The sequence below is a fragment of the Archocentrus centrarchus genome, chromosome 1 (genome assembly GCF_007364275.1).
Source record: "Archocentrus centrarchus isolate MPI-CPG fArcCen1 chromosome 1, fArcCen1, whole genome shotgun sequence".
In the NCBI taxonomy this organism is placed as follows: Eukaryota; Metazoa; Chordata; class Actinopteri; order Cichliformes; family Cichlidae; genus Archocentrus; species Archocentrus centrarchus.
In genome coordinates this window covers 2833723-2851305 of record NC_044346.1, presented here as the reverse complement: position 1 = coordinate 2851305, position 17583 = coordinate 2833723, and the positions used below count along the sequence as shown (strand labels likewise).

Sequence of the window (17583 nt, the reverse complement as noted above, 5' to 3'; positions counted from 1 at the left end):
TTACTGCAGCTCACAATACAAAGCTGTGATTCTTCTTCCTATGCAGAGCCACTACAGCTGATCTTAGGGTTCCTCCACCTTCTGAATCCCACTGTAACCCCTGAGTATCCTCATGTTTGTGTTTAAGTGGAGGCACAGTCACCCTCTACTATGGAGGACACAGAGAACAGAGCTGTGTTTAAATTCCCTTTCACAGTTTGTGTCCTCCATAACAGATTCAAGCTGAGTGCATTCATTAGAATTAAAATTTAGATTGGAATAACGTTTCTATTCTCATGCATTATTTTATATTATTACAATAATATATAATGAGGTTCGGTTAGTTTTACACAAAAATAGCAGGTAGAAACGTCCTCCAAAGAACTACTTTTACTTTCTTACTTTGAGTAAATTTCAGAGCCTGTACTTTTTAAATTTTACTTAAGTAAAGAACTTGAACCAGTACTTCGACTTTTACCAATGTATTTTTTAACACAAGTACTCGTACTTCTACTTAAGTACAGAATGTCAGTACTTTTGCCACCTCTGGTTATACGTGCGTGTCCGCTTCTAATAAATAAAAGCATTGGTATCAAAAACATTAATTCAACAATTACAAGGCCTGGCCCAAAAGGACAGGTTCATTAAAAGAAGAAAAAACAAATAAATCCTGGCGCCTCGGCTGCCTAGATAGAGCACGAGTACGGCAGGCCGTTTTAACATAAAATCCATTTGTCTGACTATCCGTAATTACATTTCACATATCTAAAACTGCATTTTGACTATCCAGAATGGTAATTTAAGATATCCACAATTACATTCTTACTAGTAAGAATAATAATTCAAGATATCTTCAATTACATTTTGACGAGTACAAGTACAATATTAAAGTCCCCTCCTAACAGTAACTTAGCATTTGGAAATTTGGATAAACAGCTTAGCAGTATATCCTCTATAGATGCAATAAGATTGTTATTTTCCTGTCTTGAATTGAACCCATATATGTTGCATATTATGTATATTTGGTCGTTACATTGTATGGTTTGGCAAATGAAATGACCAGCAGGGTCACACTTAGTACATAAAACATCCCCATTAAACCTGTTCTTTAATGTAGTGACGCCCGCTGAATGCTCTGTGCCATGAGAAAGCCAAATGGAGTTACCCCCTGTGATTTCCAGTAGTTGGTATCATTTGGCACAGAGTGTGATTCTTGTAGATAGACAAGGTCTGATCTGAACTGCTTGGCAAAAAGAAATAAAGCTTTGCACTTAACATTGTTACGCAAACCCCTAGCATTAAGAGATATTAGAGATAGACTTAACAGAATTAAACAATAGTAAACAAAGAGAAAACATGAAGTAAACCTTAAGTAGTTTTAGTGTGCAACGTTGAGATCAGCACCAATATTCTATATTACACTAAACAGGAAAAGTGCAACAGTAACTCAGTAAAACTTTTTTATTTTCCTTTTGAGTTCCTTAAATTTAGAATAAAGCCTTAAACAATTAAATATGTATATAGAGCCCCCCCCCCCCCCCCTTTAGAAAACACAGCTCTATTAGGGATAGAATAAACAGTGTTAACGACTTCTAATCCCCCCTTGTTATTATTATTTCTTTATTTTTTATTTCTTTATTTTTTTTTAAAGAAAATGGTGGTTAACTATACTCCAGGCAGACGAACCTAAGAACAAAATGAGCCTGAGAAAATTGGTTAAACAGCTGCCATACTTCTTTAGGATAAATAGTTTCTCTTCACCAGTATGGCTGTATCTCTGAGCCGTTGATAAAACCTCTCCCCCCAACGAAGTAGGCCGTCTTCCCTTCCTCTTTCTTTCCTAATCTCGGGCCACAGTTTTTGTCTGTGCTCCCTTTCTTCCATGGTCAGGTCCTCCGTGAAGCGCAGACCTCTTGACTGTAGAAAGGCACTGTTCTTCGCTGCTTTCCACAGCTCCTCCCTGTGCCGCCGGGACACAAACCTGATGATAACACAACGAGGCCTCGGGTTGTCATGGCGCCTTTTCCCCAGCCGATGAGCTACATCTATGGCGTCGAGAAGTTTCTCTTTCTCAGATGGAAGCACCTGTTGACATATACTGATGACTTCCGCACGTACATTTTCCTTTTCGTCCTCTGGAAGTCCCTGCAGCCTCAGGTTCCACCGCCTGCCATAGCTTTCCAGGTCAGCGATGCGTATAAAGCATTTCAAAGCTGACGCCTCATTCTTCTCCACTCGTTTTTCAATTAGAGTCATTTTTTCGTTCATCACTTTTAACTCAGTGCGAATGGTGTCTACCAAGCTCTTGAACGCGTCGCTTCTGGAATTGATCAGGTTTGATAACGTGCGGACAGCATTGTCCGAGCCAAAGACGTCTGTGTCATGGGATTTGAGTAGAGTGGGTTTCTTGGCAGCAGGAGGCTTACTTGGGGTGATCGGCAGCGGCGGGAAGTCCTCTTCATTCGGCGGAAGCACCGAGCAGTCCGTGCTGCCATTATAGTTGTGGTCGTTAGCTGCGATGCTAGCTTGATTTTGTTTCTCACCGCGTCTCACCGTGTCACTTTTTCTGGCTGTCTTGGGCATTTTTAAGGCTCCAAAGGTTGTCAGACTTAGTTCAAGCAGGAGTATATTTAGAATAAACTTTGCTTACAAAGGTGGAAAGTTTATATTAAGGTTTGGTGCTGAGAGCTACGTGTTATCACGCTGCCATCTTGGCCCCGCCACACATTCCGCCAAAATGCTCCGTAATTCAAGATATCTCAAACGTCATTCTGACTACGCAGAATGTTAAAAGCCGTCTAATTCAAGATATCTGTAATTCATTTTGAGATATCTTAAAAGGCATTTGGACTAGTCAAAATTACAGTTCTAGATATCTTTAATTTAGTTTTGCCTACACTGTTAAAAAAGTGACTGTAGAATTTACAGTAAACTACTGGCAGCAGGGTTGCCAGCCAGTTACTGTAATTTTTACAGTAACCTTACTGTAATTTAATTACAGTTTACTGTAATTTTATTACAATTTGGCTGTAATTTATTTACAATTTTACTGTAATTCTCTTAGTTTTACTGTAATTTTATTACGTTACTGTAATTCTATTAGTTTTACTGTAATTTTTTTTTACAATTTTACTGTACTGTAATTTCATTACAATTTTACTGTGATTTTATCACAATTTTACAGTAATTTTATTACATGGTTACTGTTACTTCATTTTTTTCTTGTGATAGAATTACAGTAAAAGTTTCATTTTACAGTAGTGTAAGAGGCACCCTAAATTGTGATTTCAACAGGAATTGAACTCTGCATACTTTGTCTAGCTGTTAAAAGTTAAAATGTCAACTTGCAACGTAATTTACCAAACTCTCAATAAATGTTAGCAATTTTCTTTAAACCCTGATTAGCGACTAAAAATAGACCTCTCACTAAAAATAGAGCCCCTCGGTACTGAAGGGGGGGTTCGCCATCAAACGATCGCTAGTGCTAATAGCAAACTGTGGTTATAGCAGCCGTCCTGGTGGCTACAGCTGAAGTAAAGACTGACATTCTCTGCACAACACGCACGCGTGCACACACACACACAGCACAGAGCAGTGGGGGCGTGGAAAAACTTGTCAGCGATGATCCACTCGCGTAAGGGTCGTTTTTTCCAAATGATGGAAATCCGCCACAGCGACAGAGTCCTTTAATGTCGCTAATGTGGATGAAATGCTCCGCATGGAGACACCTGAGCTGCAGAGTTAAAAACATTGAAGCAACAAATTTGTGTCGAGGATTTTTATTAATCGAACTATTTGAGTTATTCGTTGCAGCCCTAAAATTTATATTCAGTTTTCAATTTGTGTATCAAAATACATTGTAGGTTGTTATCTACCTTTTCATGTTGGGACTTTTTTTTTTTTGTTGTTAAATTAGAAGCCTGAAATTGTTATTTGATCTTCATTTTTCCTCCGCCTGCACGTCATTACACACGTCATTACACAGTCGTGCAGGCGGATACACGTCATTTCACAGTCACCTCCTGTGGGAGGTGTAATCAGTGACCGCGGCTAAGCGAGGCTTTTGTGCGGTCACTGATTACACCTCCCACAGGAGGTGACTGTGAAATGACACGCAGGCGGAGGGAAACTCAAACTGGCGGCAAGTTCAGTTTTCATTCATTCAGCTGAATCCGGGCGACGAGCTACTTTGAGTCTCAGGTGAGCTGACACTGTGCTGCTTTGTTTTCATTATCATGCTTAAACAGTGTTTCGCATGTTTATTATGTTTCTATCACATAGTGTTAGCTCAAATGTATTCTTTGCTTTTTGCATAACATGCGCGCGCGCAGACGCCGATCTTTACGGACCCAGCATATATTTTTACATATATTATATATCTCTATATAAAAAATCACAGCCAAAAGGTGATTGTAGCTTCGACTCTCCTCACAAGGTAGACCTGGCCGTACCATGTGACTGATTTGGGAAATGTTTCGCGGGTTTAGTGTGCTTGAAATGTAAACTAACAGCGAATGATCGCTGCCGACGCACCTGTTACCTGCCCTTAGTTGCAGTCAGTGTTGCCAGATTTCGCGACAGAAACAAGCAACAAGCTCTATGAAAACAAGCCCAAAAGAAGCCCAGCTGGCAATCCACAACATTGTGTAAAACTGAGGCCGCTTTTGAACAGTATATCTCTATAACAGTATAGCTCACTTCTTTGTTTGGTCTCATTGTGTGTTGGAGCAGTCAAACCCATGGTTCTTAGCCTCATAGAACAGAAGGGTGCAGTTTTTGTGTGTGTGTGCTTCTCTGTATCAGCATGTTGAACTAAATCAGCATGGTGAGCACATATTTCACACTTGCAAAATCTGGGGAATGCCTTTGGTACGTCTCCCATTAGGACCGCAGCTACTTTCAGAGGTGTATGCTGATACAATTTTATTTTTTTTTTTTTGGGGGGGGGGGGGGGGTGCAGGAGGAGGGGAGGTGAAGGAGCACAGGGGTGCCTAATCAGCGCCGTTCCTCTGTTACTGATCATTTCATATGCACAGCTGTTAAATACAGAAAATGCCGACTAGCGAAATAATTTCGTCACATCGTTTTGGCGCAGCCCTCTTGTGTGGCGCCCTTATGCACTGCATATAGTGCATACCCACTTTTAGCGCCACTGTCATCTGAGCTCGGATCCATTCTGTAAGTGTGCTCTCTTTCTCACACTCTTTATTATATTTTTCTCTATATTTTCCCCACTTACTGGAGCTCATTCTTGCGCTGCCTCCTCACTCTGGGCTGTTATGAGTGTTTGTTTGGGTGTACGCCCGGTCAACTTGTGCAGGAGCGATAAACAGGAAACGGGGGCTTGTAAGGGACAAACTACCTACCACTCGTCTTTTGCTTTAATATAGAGCGCCGAGAGATATTCAAGGAGTTTCACTTGGAAAGAAAGTCAAGCCCAAATAAGCAACTCCACGTTCAAAAACAAGCCCAAAAAACCGCAACCCGCGACTCACGAGATTTACAAGCGACTCTCGAAAAAAACAAGCCCAAAGTCGCTTATAATAAGCGGACTTGGCAACACTGCTTGCAGTGAACGGTTAAGACGGCTGAGATGTCTGATCAAACGCACTGTGAATTACCGTAATCACGCGATCGTTTGTCCTATCGGAAAAAATCAAACGGCTTCCGTAAGCTGAGAAATTGCGCTTCATACCCAACATAGGGTTATTACGGTAATGGTAACGGTAAAAGTCCGCGAATGGCGGTGGTTTTGAACTCGGCGCCGGCGGGCCCGAGGTAAACAAAGGGAAAGGAGAAGCGAAACTATGGCAGGCCGTTTTAACATAAAATCAGTTTGTCTGACTATCCGTAATTACATTTCAGATCTCTAAAACTGCATTTTGACTAGACAAAACTACATTTTGACTATCCAGAATGGTAATTTAAGATATCCGCAATTACATTCTGACTAGTAAGAATAATAATTCAAGATATCTTCAATTACATTTTGAAGATTCAAAATTCCTTTCAAGATATCTCAAATTACGTCACCGGATTTGTCATTTGACAGGTCACACATCCGTAATTACAATTTAAGATATCTAAAAAGTAATTATGACTAGTCAAAATTACCTTTTAGATATCTGAATTTAACGATTGCGTGAAGGCCCCCTTGTGCTGTACTGAGCTTTCCAAACAATTGCCTGTGTAGAATTTCAGGTGGCCGTTGTGGACAAAATTGTAATAAAATGCAACAATACAGAAAGAGCTCCTCAGTATGGGATATCGTGTACTTAAAGACTGCTTCAGAAATCTGCACAGAATCTCTGATTTTATGGCAGGCCGTTTTAACAAACTGCCTTATAATAATTCCGCCAAAAGGCTCCGTAATTCAAGATATCTGAAACGTCATTCTGATTAGTCAGAACGTTAATTTAAGATATCTTAAATAGAAAAGCCGTCTAATTCAAGATATCTGTAATTCATTTTGAGATATCTGAAAAGGCATTTTGACTAGTCAAAATTACAGTTCTAGATATCTCTAATTTAGTTTTGCCTAATCATTATTTGCTTTCAGGATATCTAGAATTTAATTTGCACTAGTCAAAACTATTTATCACCTATCTAAAAATACATTTAAGATATCTTGAAATATGGTGTAATTTAAGATATCTTTAATTAGAATTAATAGGTATTTTGTCTAGTCAAAACATAATTAGAGATATCTCAATTTACTAATACGTCTAGTTATAAATCAATTTCAGATATCTGGAATGTAAGTGTGGTGAATCGGATTTTATGTTAAAACGGCCTGCCATAATTCTCCAAATACTAAGGAAAGGAGCTTCAATGCTTCCTTTATTGCTGCCTTTAGCAGAGGATACACTGGAGCTTGGATTGTCTCTAAACCACAGGGTTAGGGCTCAGAGCTGGGGTTTTCACTGATGAGAGCAGTTTTTCCTTTGATTGGTGAGTCGGCACAGGCGGATTTAAAAATACTGGGAATGATTTTCAGGTCAGTGTGCAGCTCTGTGCCCTCAAACAGACCTATGAACATGAAAACTGTCAATGCACTAGAGTCTGAAAACTCTTTTATATTGACTAACTGTCAACTTTAACTGTCAAACTTAAGTCAACGTCATACTTAATAATGGTGATGAATTTTTACATTTTGTAAAGTCTTTTCCTTGAAGGAGACTTGCAGAAGCCAAATCAAAGGGCAGGAAGACCGATAAAGGAATGGTGCAGAGAATCTGCTTGATTTTTAAAACACTGTGTGGACTAAAGGCTTCATTTCTGATGTGCGACTGGTAAATTCCCGTAGTTACAGTGAGCGGAGGACGTATTCAATCAGCACATGTGCTGGAAACGCATCATTTGAGATGTTGTTATTATTATTAAGAATCGTGTGTTGACATCCGCAGAGACGTCACAGAACCAGCAGGATGTGGAATGAAAAGAATGCACCCACCGATCGGTGAGTCTGATGTCCTGACATACGCGCACATATAAAGGAATCTTCCTGCTTTAACCCACTTGTGTTTTGGTTTCACAGCGGTCAGGCCGTGGCCCTCATTATCTTTGTGCTCGGGCTGGGAACGCTGCTTCCCTGGAACTTTTTCATCACGGCCTCTCAGGTTTCATCTTTATCATCTTTATCACAATTTCATGGCAACAAAGTCTTTGTCTCTAAAAGTTACACACCTACATACATACATTTATTTATTGAGTAAGTAAAGGGGCTCAAATGGCTCATGTTCTTTGTTGTTTTTTTTTTTAATACTATCACAGCATGTACAGTATGCTATTGCACACTAAATGATTCTTCTTCTTCTTTAAGTATTTCAATGGACGCCTCACAGAGAACATCATCTCAAATGGCACGTCAGGCACTTCACCCAAAAACTACAACTATGACAGCTGGATGGCTTTGCTCTCCCAGCTGCCCCTGCTGCTGTTCACCCTGCTCAACTCCTTCCTGCATCAGTGGTGAGTGCTCAAAGGTTCAACTTTAAGGTTTGAGCCACAATAACAAAAGGCAGAGCTGAGCTTTGTCACAGCGTGCCATTAAGACTTCTGCAACTTTAAGTTAGTTTTAACCTGGTGAACCCTCGCATACAGACCATAATTACACAGGAGCCGGTTTAACTGAAAAATAAAGACCGTCTCCACTGTTGGCTGATGGTAATGGAGCCGTGTCTCTCTGCAGGGTGAGGGAGCGCATCCGCGTGCCCTTCAGCCTCGTCGGCATCTTCTTCCTCTTCTCTCTCACTGCTGCTCTGGTCCAGGTGCCCATGGAGCCGGACAACTTCTTTTCCGTTACTATGGCAACCATCTGGTTCATTAACAGTAAGTTTACTCAGATGATTCACGTGATCACTCTGATATTCTCCATGCCAACATGTTTTTGTATCTGATTCACAAACGTTCCATTTGGCAAATCACAGCCTGGAGCATTAAATTCAACATTCACCAAGTTTTACCATTGTTTACATTCACTAGCATGAAACACTTACACAGAGTCCTAATCACAATGTAACTAATGTGTTTGTGCATGCACAGTGTTCAGTGCAGTGCTGCAGGGCAGTCTGTTTGGGATGGTCGGCCTGTTTCCTTCTCGCTACAGCACTTTGTTCATGAGCGGTCAGGGCCTGGCTGGAATCTTTGCTGCCGTCGCCATGCTCGTCTCTATTTTAGGTAAGTACTGATCCTCCTAAAAGCACCTGTGCTGACAACAACTGTGTTAAAATGTTTTGGACCTTTAGTTCGATCCTGAGTGGAAATATTAGACAGAAATCTCCTATTATAAGCTGTTTTTTACATGGATACATTAGCATTAACTGATTATATCTTACCAGTCTAGAATAAACTTTCCAGTTCAGCATCCCAGCAGTTTAATTCATGCCTTTACTCTCCACGAGCTGTCGACAGCGATGGACTTCCACTCTGATGTTTACTCTTGTTTTGTGCTTTTCCTTATCTTTTTTTTTTTTTTTATTTGTAACCGGTTGTGGTTACAGCCCTATTTTCATAAATAGATGTATTTATGACCTATAGTGGAGTGTGGGGGTGTAAAGGAAGCTGTTTGCCTGCAGGTAAACCAGATGAAAGCTCAGCTGCGTTGGGATACTTCATCACACCATGTGTGGCCACTCTGGGGACTCTTCTATGCTACCTGCTGCTGCCACACCTGGTGAGAAGGCTTCACACACAAAATCAATTTCACAAAAGGCCATAAAAACAATCGCAGTGAAATAAATCTTCATACTCTGGGAAGCCTGATTTTTAGCTTACGTCATATGTAAACTAAAAAATAGGAACAAAGTAACTTTGTTTAAAAGGATGAGTTATGTATTTATTCATCTAAAACACTGAATAAAAATGTCTTTGATGCATATGCATCACCTCAGTGGACGAACGCTGACACATTACAATCTGACTCCCTGCAGGAATTTGCTGATTTCTATCTGAACAGACGTCAGTCTGATATAGTGGAGAAGGAGCTCCTTGGCAGCACAGGTTGGTTCTTATAATTTTATTCAGAATTATGTATATTTTGCTGACCTAAGTTCAGTGTCAGTGAGGGTTTCAACTGATCCTTTTTTCTTCTTTTCTTTTAAAGAAAAAAATAAAAAAGACCTCGAGGCCAACGGGAGGATTGATAAGCTCGAGGAGAGCGTGGAGCGTTCCTCGGTCCTGGCTGTCTTTAAGAAGGTGAACATTAGCTTTCTTTTGTTGGTGTTTGGTTTTTCAAACAGCTGATAATCTTTTGCTAACCTTAGAGAAGCAACATTCTCTTTGGCTCTGGGCATTTCTGGAGTTTGTCTTCATGCATTAGGCTCTGCTATAATCTTACCAAACAGCTTGTTGTTGGGATCACTGACTAACACCTTCCTGTGTTTCTCAGATCTGGCTGATGGCTCTGTGTGTGACGTGTGTCTTTGCCGTCACCCTGTCAGTGTTTCCTGTCATCACTGTGCGTGTTAAGACCGTCTACGGGAACTACCCTGACTGGGGTGAGACACCATTGTAATATTGTAAGACAGGCTGCAAAGGGCTCTGACTGGACATGTGACATACACATTTTACTGCTCCAGATCAGGTTATATGTTCAGCACAAGTCACCATGATGATCCAACCGGGCTAAAAGAGAGTGGCACAGAAAACTTTAGGTCAACATACTTGTCTTACCAATGAATCCTTCATAGTCTCTCCTCTGCTCTCTGTTTCTAACAGACAAAGTGTTCACCTGTGTTTGCTGTTTCATTGTTTTCAACGTCATGGACTTGGCCGGCCGCACCACCCCATACCTCATCCAGTGGGTGAGTCTGCAGCCCATCCTCCACAAACTCACATGCTTTTAACATAGAACTCAACCTACCAATGGGATATTGTTTCTAGAGCACTGGAGGTGCTTTTTCCAGCTCACGGAAATCCTGTGAAAAATGCCCTTTCCTGATATGCTTAACTGCCCAGGAAATTCAATGAATAGAAATTTGATTGTTAAAAATCATTAAAATTTACTTAGTTTTAGTGTATTTTAACAAGGATAAATGTTGCAGTTTACTGCATCAGTTAAAAAGCGAATCAGCACCTCTAAGTCTGAGGACATGTTCCTCAGCCGGAAAAGGGTAGAGCACCCACTCCGGCTCAGGGACGAGTTCCTGCCCCAGGTGGAGGAGTTTAAGTATTTCGGGGTCTTGTTCACGAGTGAGGGGAGAAGGGAGCGGGACTGATCGGGGCTGCATCTGCAGTGATGCGGATACTGCACCGGTCTGTCGTGGTGAAGAGGGAGCTGAGTGTGAAAGTGAAGCTGTCGATTTACTGGTCAGTCTTCTTCCCTACCCTCACCTATGGTCACGAGCTTTGGGTAGTGACCGAAAGAACAAGATCGCGAATACAAGCGGCAGAAATGAGCTTCCACCGAAGGGTGGCTGGCCTCTCGTTTAGAGACATGGTGAAGAGCGCAGCCATTTGGGAGGTGCTCAAAAGTAGAGCTGCTGCTCCTCCACATTGAAAGGAGGTGCGGGTGACTGGGGAGAGGGAGGTCTGGGCTTCTCTGCTTAGGCTGCTGCCACCACGACCTGGCCCAGCAGAGCGGAAGAAAATGGACACTTGGACAGTTAAAAAGCGCCTTGAGGCGACTGTTTGTTGTGATTTGGTGCTGTATAAATCAAACTGAATTGATTTAATAGATCAAATCACACATTGAATCATTTTGTTACACTAAGTCTGACTGAAGTTGCAATGCTGCAGTCTTCTTAATGATTTCTGAATGTTTGTACAGCCATCAAAGAAGAGTCTCTGGCTTCCTGTTGCTGTGTTTTCCCGCCTGGTCTTCATCCCTCTGCTCATGTTATGTAACATCCAGGACTCCAAAATCGCCCTCTTCCATCATGACTGCGCCTTTGTGGTCATCATGGCTCTATTCTCCTTCTCTAATGGATACCTGGCGAGCCTCTGCATGGCCTATGCTCCACAGTGAGTATTCAACAGACACCAATGCAGTACCTCATGAATGATCAACCTCAGTTTGTGTTCTAACACGTGGAGCGTTCCACAACTTGGTTACAATGAGTAACAGTTTCTGATTCCATTTAAAGTTAAATGTTTGTACCTGAAAGGAGGTGAAAACCAATCACAGCTCCCACATGTTTACACATTTTTGAGCTGCGCATAAAATGTAGCACAGGATTTATTTCAGCAGAAGTGCGGCAAACACAGTGGATCTGCCCAAGCTGCAGACTGCCTTTATGGGTGGCAGGGTTTATATGCACGTTACCGCCGACTGAGAACACAACACCTGCTGACACACGCCTCAGAGCCCAACGCACAGCATTCCTGGGAAACATGTCACTCAACCCACAAACTTTAGTGAAGGAAAACAAAGAAATTCAGAATAATTTTCTGACTGAACATGCCCCAGGCGGGGTGGGTGTGAAAGTCCCGTGGTTCGAACAGGAAGAATGTCCTGACATGTGGAGCTAACCTTCAGAATAAAACAAAGTAAACTAAAGATGGACAGAGACGAGAGGGCGACTCTGGCACTTCAGCACTGATGTGCTGATGCAGATGTGACCTGTGTTTAGTGTTGGCTGTGTGGTGGACACTGTGCTGTAACTGTGTGTTTGTCTCTGCTTCAGGTTGGTGCAGTCTAAGGACTGTGAGACAGCTGGCTCTTTGATGACCTTCTTCCTGGTTCTGGGTCTGTCTCTGGGAGCATCGCTCTCATTCCCACTGGGAAAACTGGTTTAGATCAAAGGGATGAGTAGACCTCAGTTTCATCTGCTCAGATGTTATATAAAGAATGACCACAGTAAAAGCACTTAGAGCCTGTCCGTTATCAGACATGTTTCATTATGAATTTCAGTATCTGTCCTTTTGTTGACATTCAGGATTTCTAAATGAATGTTTTACTCTCCGTGCTTCCAGGAATGTTTGAAGGTGAAGTGTTTCAGGCTCAGGTTGGTGCAGCAGGATTTTACATGATCACTGTACTGTAAATTAGATTTGAGGGAAATTTCATCGATGCAGCGAAACTGAAACATTTTCTCTCCTGCTGTTTTCACCACAGAGAGGTTTCTGGGGGTTTTTTATGAGTGGGCATGGCTTTTTACATCTTTACTTTATTCTACTGTGTTTATCTTTCTCTGACGTTTTACTATATTTGAGTGTTTTTTATATTAATGTGCTTTATGTTGCACTACTTGTTCAAATATTTTCACGCCAGTTCTTTTTAAAATAATTTTATACTTTTTACACTTTGCTTAAAAGTTATTTGTGTTTTTGTAATTTTATATGTTGCGTGTTAATTTTTTTTAATGTTTTCAAACTTTTTATGAGACCTTTAAAAAGCTTGTTCAACATGGCACCTCATTTTTGCTTTACTGTCACTGTATCTCTATTTATTTATAATAAACTGTTCAAAGGCTCAGTGAGTCCTGTTGTATTTGATGACCCGGCCGTGACCTCTGATGTCAGAGTTCAGTCTGTCTCACCTATTCCCAACTTTCAGACCCAGATTTTCCGACTCGGTCTCAGTTTGAGTTGGAAAGAGCAAAGGATGTTTGCTGCTGTTCATAATAAAAATGACCTAAAGCTTAAAATGTTTTGTAATTTGTTTCCAGATATGTATTCTATTATAAATTATTTGATTATTACTGTAGTGTACTTTACTTTGTGACACAGGTCACAAAATAATTACCCAAACTTTATAAGGTAGACCAGAAATAATTAAATTTTCCAAGCAGAGAAAAAGGGATGAATGTTAACATCTCTGGTTCAGGTGGTCGAGGGAGGTGGATGATCCCTGGCTCGTACTCCACGTTTCTGCCCAAGCAGGATTCCTTGGACAAACTACTGAACCTTGGGCTAGTGATGGGCAAATAAAGCTTTTATGAACCACTTGTTTCCAAAATGGGTTCATCACTCAAAGCTTCAGTTATAGCGCCCTCTCCTGGAGAAGTGCAATGCTTTTAATTACACATATGTGCACACCTCAGCGATCTGAAGCATCTTTGCATTGTTTGAGGAACGCATGTTATGAGCGAATATCATGATTATTTGTTGTGTTATTGAGAAGAGTGCTGGCAGAACGTGGCATTAACTAACCTGTGTAACTGGGGGGGGGGGGGGGGGTCTCTGTTTTTCACAGAGGCCTGGAAGGGACATGGGAGGAAAACAGACACTTTTGTGAGATTTTAATTTAAGACCTTCCACAATAATCTTGATACGACAGCGTCCGTCATCATGATGAAAGGATGGGCGAGAGATAGCAGCAGAAGTTGTCTTTAATCATAACTCAGTGGTTACTGTTGGCTGTAACAACGCTAAAACTGTACGAGCATGAAGGAAGGAAGGAAAATGTATTTATATAGCACCTTTCTAGGAAGTCAGGCATGAACCTGCATGCTGACTGTCTCTCTCTCACTCCTTCACTTGACCCCCCCCCCCCCCCCCCCATCTACACACACACAGAGCTTGAGTTTTTATTTTGAGTTTATAGTTTAGACCAACCTCAAAATAAAAATCAACGAATCTCTCCCACGGGTGACTGTCCTCCATCACTGTGGTTGTGCTGTTGGGAGAAGGGCGACAGGATAGCTCTCTTTGTGTGTGTGTGTGTGTGTGTGTGTGTGTGTGTGTGTGTGTGTGTGTGTGTGTGTGTGTGTGTGTGTGTGTGTGTGTGAATGTTAGATAATGTTAAAGGAAGCCAGACATTTGGTTCAGTCCTCTGACTATAAACTATAAACTACCTAATGAAATTATTGGCTGTGTACTCCAACGCTGAATGTTATTTTTGTCTCTCTATCAGGGGATAGTTTTGTGTCTCTGCACTAATTTTGCATCTGCTTTTAATAATTTGTAAACATTTTCATCATTCTGTCTCTTTAAAGAGGTCTGAAATTCTGCTGCATCCATTCTGTATGTGTGGTTTGTCATTTTGCGTGGCCTTTGGTTTGTATGCCTTTGTCTCAGAGTTTTGCCGTTCTTTGCAGTCACTGCTGGTGTCTGTCATGAGTCTGTATTTCTTTAAAGCCGTCCTCTCTCTCTCTCTCATTTTGCTGTTTAGAGCAGCTTTATGTGTCTTTGCAGCTGCTTTGTGTGTTTTTTTTTTGCAGTCATTGTTCTCTTTTGATTTTGCTTCTGCTTGGCGTACATCTCCAAATCCACAAAGTTGGAAAAATGTAAATAAACACAGAATGCAATAATTTGCAGCTCTCATAAACTGCTGTACCAATCTGTCATCACAACAAACCAGAATCCGTACTCACTGATAAGTGTTTGTTGAGTCAACTCAGAATAAACTGTAAGCAGGTTAATATACACTGACAGATGTTTTAATGATAGTGATGATCTGCTGTCAGTGCTGCTCAGCACATAGAAACACAATAACACTACACACTGAGCGCTCTTGTTCTGCTGCTGCCTGCATTTCCCTTTTCCTGCAGCTCGGCCCTTTCCTTTGGCTGCACGCCCCCCTGTTTCCTCCCATTCTTCGATTCCACAGAAAATGAATTGGAAAGTTACAACAAGAAGCTTTTCAGTGTTCTCCAAATCACATTAGAAATGAAATGTCATGACCACAGACCCACAAGAATAATTTCCAGGAGAAGCTCCACAGCTCAGCTGCAGACACGGTGAGTATTTATGGATTATTTCTGTTCTTTATGTCATCATATCTCAAATGAGGCACCAACATTGAATGTATTCTGTTGTGTACCTAAAGCCAGTAACCATTAAAATACAACCAATAAGTGTAATGGTTCTGTTCTTATCACTTGTTTTGACTCAGTTCTACCGTACAGCTTCAGAAATTAATTTTTCTTGAAAAATAGTTGATATTTCCTCCTTTTTTTCTGTGTTTGTCACTTTTTTCCCCCAAGATTTGTGCTCTCAGTTGGAAAGAAAAAGGATCGGGAAATCAGTCCAGTAGTGAGAGATGGACTAACAGATTTATAGCCTGGCTTTTATGGATCCTGCATCTTCCTAGTTTTATTATTTATTATTCATTTTTATAGTGAATGCAACTCAAATCAAGTTTGATTACCTGGTTTAAGAACTCCGTCAGGTAATGCAAATGTTTAGTGGAGCGCTGACAGAGCACATCATCTAGCAAATTCGGTCTTTTCCCATTGACCCCATGATCTTATTATCAGACATGAAGGTTTTTTTTTTATTTAATTGAACCTTTATTTATACAGGTAGCCCCAATAAACTTAGTGTCTCATTTGCAAGAGCGATTAAACCAACATAATAAGTTTACAACAATAAAATAGTGAATAAATAGTTAACACAGTTCTACACAAGAACAAGTTCCCAGTGATGATTTCACAAAATTGTTTCTAAGTATTTTAAAGTCAACGAGCAAAATCCATTAAAAGAGCTGCAAATCCTTCTGTGGTGTATTCCATGAAGACGGAGCAGAAAAGGAAAAAGCTTTTTATCCAAGCTCTGGACGAACTGATGGAACAACAAATGTAATAAAGTCCAGAGATCGCAGACTGTGACTAATCTGCTTACATAACATGTCTGATAAGTAAGAAGGGACTAAACCAAAGATAGTTTTATAGATAAAATGATACTAATAAACCATTCTGCGTGAGGCCAATCAGGACCAGCTGACTAGTGAATGTAAGGTACAGTGGTGTACGGGGTTTACAGACAGTTGTAAATCTTGGTGCCCCATGATAAAGAGTCCAACAGATGGAGAGAATGAGTCACTGTAGTCCAGGAGGGTAAAAAAGGTGGCAGCAACAAGTCTTCTTGCAGTAAAAGAGAAACATGATCTGTTTCTGAAAAAGAACCCCAGTTTCAGCCTCAGTTTCTTTAACAGGTGGTCAATACCGAAGTATATATATATATATATATGAGGTTTCAATAATAGTACCTTGAAATGATATAAGAGAGGGAAGTACTGCTGGCACCCTCTTTCTGTTTGAAAACAACATGACCTTGGTTTTCTCTGCGTTTAAAACCAACCTGAGCTGAAACAGCTGTGACTAAATACAGCTGAATGCTAACTGTGACTGTTTGAAAACAGAGACAGTCCCCCGGAGAGCATGGCGTCAGACTCGGCTCAGCAAGGAACAGCAGCCCGTTGGTGTGGGCCCCAGCGGAAACCGACACCAATCAGTGCAAAACTCCAGAGACACCTGACACCTGCGGGGTCGGCTCGACAGGGTCTCAGGTGTTATGTTGGGGTTAAAAGTTTGTGTAGCCAAGCTGGAGAATGTAAGCGGGTTGCAAAGAGAGTTCTGGTTCTTGGTGCCCGAGGCTCAGCTCTTATTCACAGCAGTTCCTCACATCCTTTACTGCGATGACGACTAGTCGCCCGCCACCGCATAGCTGCAGCTCAGTCCTGGATTGATCGTGTACAGGGTGTGGATCCTTCAGTCTCCGGCCTTCGTCGACAGATGTTTCTTGAAGTCTTTGTGTAGTTTGGAGCCTTGTGGAGTTCAGACACTCAAACTGTCCACACACACGTGTGTCTGTTAGCTCAATCCCAGCTAACCTCACTCCAGCTAAATAAACAATTTGTAGGTGTCATGCAAGTCTTGAAGTGGTTCTTAGGAAAACATATCAAAGCTACAGTTTGTGATTTATGTGTGTGGATTATATGGATTGCATTCTTTTACACACATTTATTGATCAGAATTCTTGGCAAAATATGTGCATGATAAACTGAAGTAAATGAGAAGAAAAGTAGAAGAAAATTTCTCCAGATTGATGTGGTCTTAGTTCATTTAGGTTTGCCTGCAGCTGTAATCTCACAATGAGCTCGATTGTTGTTGACTAGAAAGAGAAAGGCATGCAGGGCAGCTGATTATCAAAGTTTTGTGTGTGTGTGTGTGTGTGTAGGCAGGTTAAGCTTTGCGTCACAGTTCATAGAGAGGCAGCCAAACTGGATCTGCAGCTCATTTCTTTGCTGTTTTGTTCCCTTCAGGTTAACATGGCTGAAACACACAGGTTGACAGCGCAGGGCAGGAAGGTAAGTTACCGCAACTGAGCAACAGTCAGCAGGTCAGAGACAATAACCCACGGAGAGGCACTACGTTTCACTTTTGAGTTCAGATTTATTTCTCAGGTGGCTGTTTAGAAACAACTTAAGCTTTCTTACCT

At 41.2% G+C, this 17583-nt stretch overlaps 2 protein-coding genes across 2 annotated transcripts in view; both read left to right on the top strand.

Annotated features, from left to right (window-relative positions):
* Positions 1 to 4033: 4033 nt before the first annotated feature.
* LOC115785638 (equilibrative nucleoside transporter 2-like) lies at positions 4034 to 12874 on the top strand. The gene is made up of 13 exons (XM_030737411.1): positions 4034 to 4179; positions 7386 to 7438; positions 7517 to 7598; positions 7802 to 7950; positions 8171 to 8310; positions 8524 to 8658; positions 9057 to 9154; positions 9411 to 9480; positions 9584 to 9675; positions 9869 to 9977; positions 10198 to 10283; positions 11249 to 11442; positions 12105 to 12874. The coding sequence occupies exons 2-13, from the start codon at positions 7407 to 7409 to the stop codon at positions 12214 to 12216; spliced, it is 1299 nt and encodes a 432-aa protein (XP_030593271.1). The 5' UTR covers positions 4034 to 4179; positions 7386 to 7406; the 3' UTR covers positions 12217 to 12874.
* A 2094-nt stretch (positions 12875 to 14968) lies between these two features.
* The window catches only part of LOC115783825 (galectin-related protein-like), a 14123-nt gene continuing 11508 nt past the window's right edge, over positions 14969 to 17583 (top strand). The window contains exons 1-2 of the mRNA XM_030734845.1: positions 14969 to 15101; positions 17408 to 17452. Coding sequence (XP_030590705.1) covers positions 17414 to 17452 — 39 coding nt within the window. The 5' untranslated portion in view covers positions 14969 to 15101; positions 17408 to 17413. The remainder of the gene's footprint in view (positions 15102 to 17407; positions 17453 to 17583) is intronic.